Below are 2,377 nucleotides of genomic sequence, written 5' to 3'. Positions count from 1 at the left end.
TCATGGGTTTACTAAGGTCTCTCTGATATCAAAATAAGGTATTTCATAGTATGACCAAGTGTCATATCTGGATTTATATTAAGCTTTCCTAACTTAATAGGGAAGACGTGACTTAGCTAGAGCAGTACAGCAACACAAGTGTCTCAAAGGCACTTGCAGTGGATTAAAACCCTTTTCAACACTGTCAACCAACACAGTTATATAGTCAGTGCTTTTTTCATCAACAGTCACTTCATGGAAAATGGTCCTTGTCTAAGATCATGTTACTTGACAGATGAAAGTAGCTGTGCTGCAGATGCCAGTATAAAAATAAAACCACAGCCGCTGAAATAGAAATACCTGGTTTGCAATACAATGAGACAGTCTCAGTTAAAGTGATGACATCAATGTAATCAAAACTTCTTGAGCGAGCCAGAGCTTTCCAACTGATTAAAACTCCTATGCTATTCTTTATAACAATATGCTACTTTAAGCAGCTGTTCTTACTCTTCACAGGTGCTAAGAATACCAACAAATGCTTTATTTGCAGTTCTTTCAGCTTTTCCCTCTATGTTGCAATCAATTAAACAGGTGCTACTGCCCAAGGATTTAAAAAAAAAAAAAAATTGGGGGGGAATTTTAAAGCACAGGAAGAGCCTGTGAATACCCTTAGGTTTCCATGTGCAGCAGAAGATCACAGAATCACAACATGGTTTGGGTTGAAAGCGACCTTAAAGACCATCTAGTTCCAACCCCCTGCCATGGGCAGGGACACCTTCCACTAGACCAGGTTGCTCCAAGCCTCATCCAGCCTGGCCTTGAACACTTCCAGGGATGGGGCATCCACAGCTTCTCTGGGCAACCTGTTCCAGTGCCTCACCACCCTTTCCAGGAAGAATTTGAGAAGGTGGTCAAAGAAGAGTGCAAAAATTTCAACCAGAAAAAATGCCCTTGAGCCGAAATGGTTTGGAGGACTCCTCACTTCTACCCCCAAACCCTTTCTCACCCTTGAAATGGAATTTTAAAAAAAAATACTACCAGAAGTAATTTTCTAAGTGTTTCATATGGAAAAAAAATCAGACACATTGAGTAGCATCAGAGAGAATATTTAAGTTGATTCTTGAAAAAGGGTATGCACTGAATAGCTACAGACTTAGGAACCGCTTTGCCAATTAGGCAAGGGTGTTAGTTATATCTTAAACCAACCCCAGGTAAAGTGTTAGTCAAATGTAAGCAAGTTTTCCTCATTGGTCTTAGTTGTCTAGCAAATCTCTGTAAAAATCTGGGCCACGCTGTGAGTTAACAATGATATATTTTGCTTCTGCTTAAACAGTTCAGAGTTCATTTTGCCTAATCCAAAATAAGCCTTGTTAAAACTGCACTAAGTGCTTAAACACCCCTTCACACTGGCTTACATGAACTTAAAATTGTTCTTAGCTTTTTCAAGCGTATTTTCTTCAAGATGACTACCTAGAAAGATAAAGAATAAAGGCTTTGCTTTAGCTGACTGTATGACACCAAAGAAGGTATGTGCAATGTAAATTCATTCTTCAATTAAATCATTTATCAAACTAGAACTTCAAAATGTTAGGCCCTTTGAAAAACCCAGTATGAGGCAGTTAACAGGTTTTGAACAACTAATTGTTCAACTTCTACTTTTCAAGTACACCATGTACTTTAAATAGAATTGATAAATTAAAAATGTAAATTGGACTGTATCTTTTTACTGTTGGTGATTTGTCTATTTTCCACTTTTTATTATGCACCATTTTTATAATAAAGGAGGGATTTCTTTTTCATTCCTGTTCTAGTTGATAGCAATTCTTCCATGCTTCTCAAAGTTAATGTAATAAAACTACATAAAATGTTTAAGAAAAGCCCCATTAAAATACACAAAGCATACTAATTCATGAAGTCAAAGTCAAAGCAGAGTGGAAATATGAGCTTTAATAAAACTATGTCTGTTGTAAATAACTATTCAAGCACAGTCATTTTTTTGCAAATTGCATGGGATATAGCTCAGTCTATGCAAAGCAAAGAATCGCTCAGCGGGATAAATGCATCTTAGTCAGAAATAGATTAAAAGATACAGCTGAGCCATCAATAAGAACCAGATAGTGCAGTATTGTTTGCTGTTTGTTTTGAAGATGTAATTGCAGATCCCAGGATTTCAATAAATCTGTGCACATCATGGAAAGAATTGTAGAGAGGAACTGGGGCAATGCGAAGAGCATTTGGTTCTCGCATGTCACACTGCAAAACAGAAAAGGAATGCTTAGTAAATTCAGGTCACTTCATATTTATCTGTAAGACTGTATCTTTAAATTTCATCCTTGTCTTCAAGGAATAATGACTGGACCAGCACGGAGAGACATGTAAAAACTTTGGGCCCCCCCCA

General features: G+C 37.3%; 1 protein-coding gene across 1 annotated transcript in view; it reads right to left on the bottom strand.

Annotated features, from left to right (window-relative positions):
- Positions 1–1,912: 1,912 nt before the first annotated feature.
- Positions 1,913–2,377, bottom strand: part of LOC104512652 (kynureninase-like) — a 19,613-nt gene continuing 19,148 nt past the window's right edge. Inside the window, exon 5 of the mRNA XM_010155712.1 lies at positions 1,913–2,232. Coding sequence (XP_010154014.1) covers positions 2,080–2,232 — 153 coding nt within the window. The 3' untranslated portion in view covers positions 1,913–2,079. The remainder of the gene's footprint in view (positions 2,233–2,377) is intronic.

The sequence above is a fragment of the Eurypyga helias genome, unplaced genomic scaffold, assembly GCF_000690775.1.
Source record: "Eurypyga helias isolate BGI_N326 unplaced genomic scaffold, ASM69077v1 scaffold12277, whole genome shotgun sequence".
NCBI lineage: Eukaryota > Metazoa > Chordata > Aves > Eurypygiformes > Eurypygidae > Eurypyga > Eurypyga helias.
This window is presented reverse-complemented; position numbering and strand designations above follow the sequence as displayed.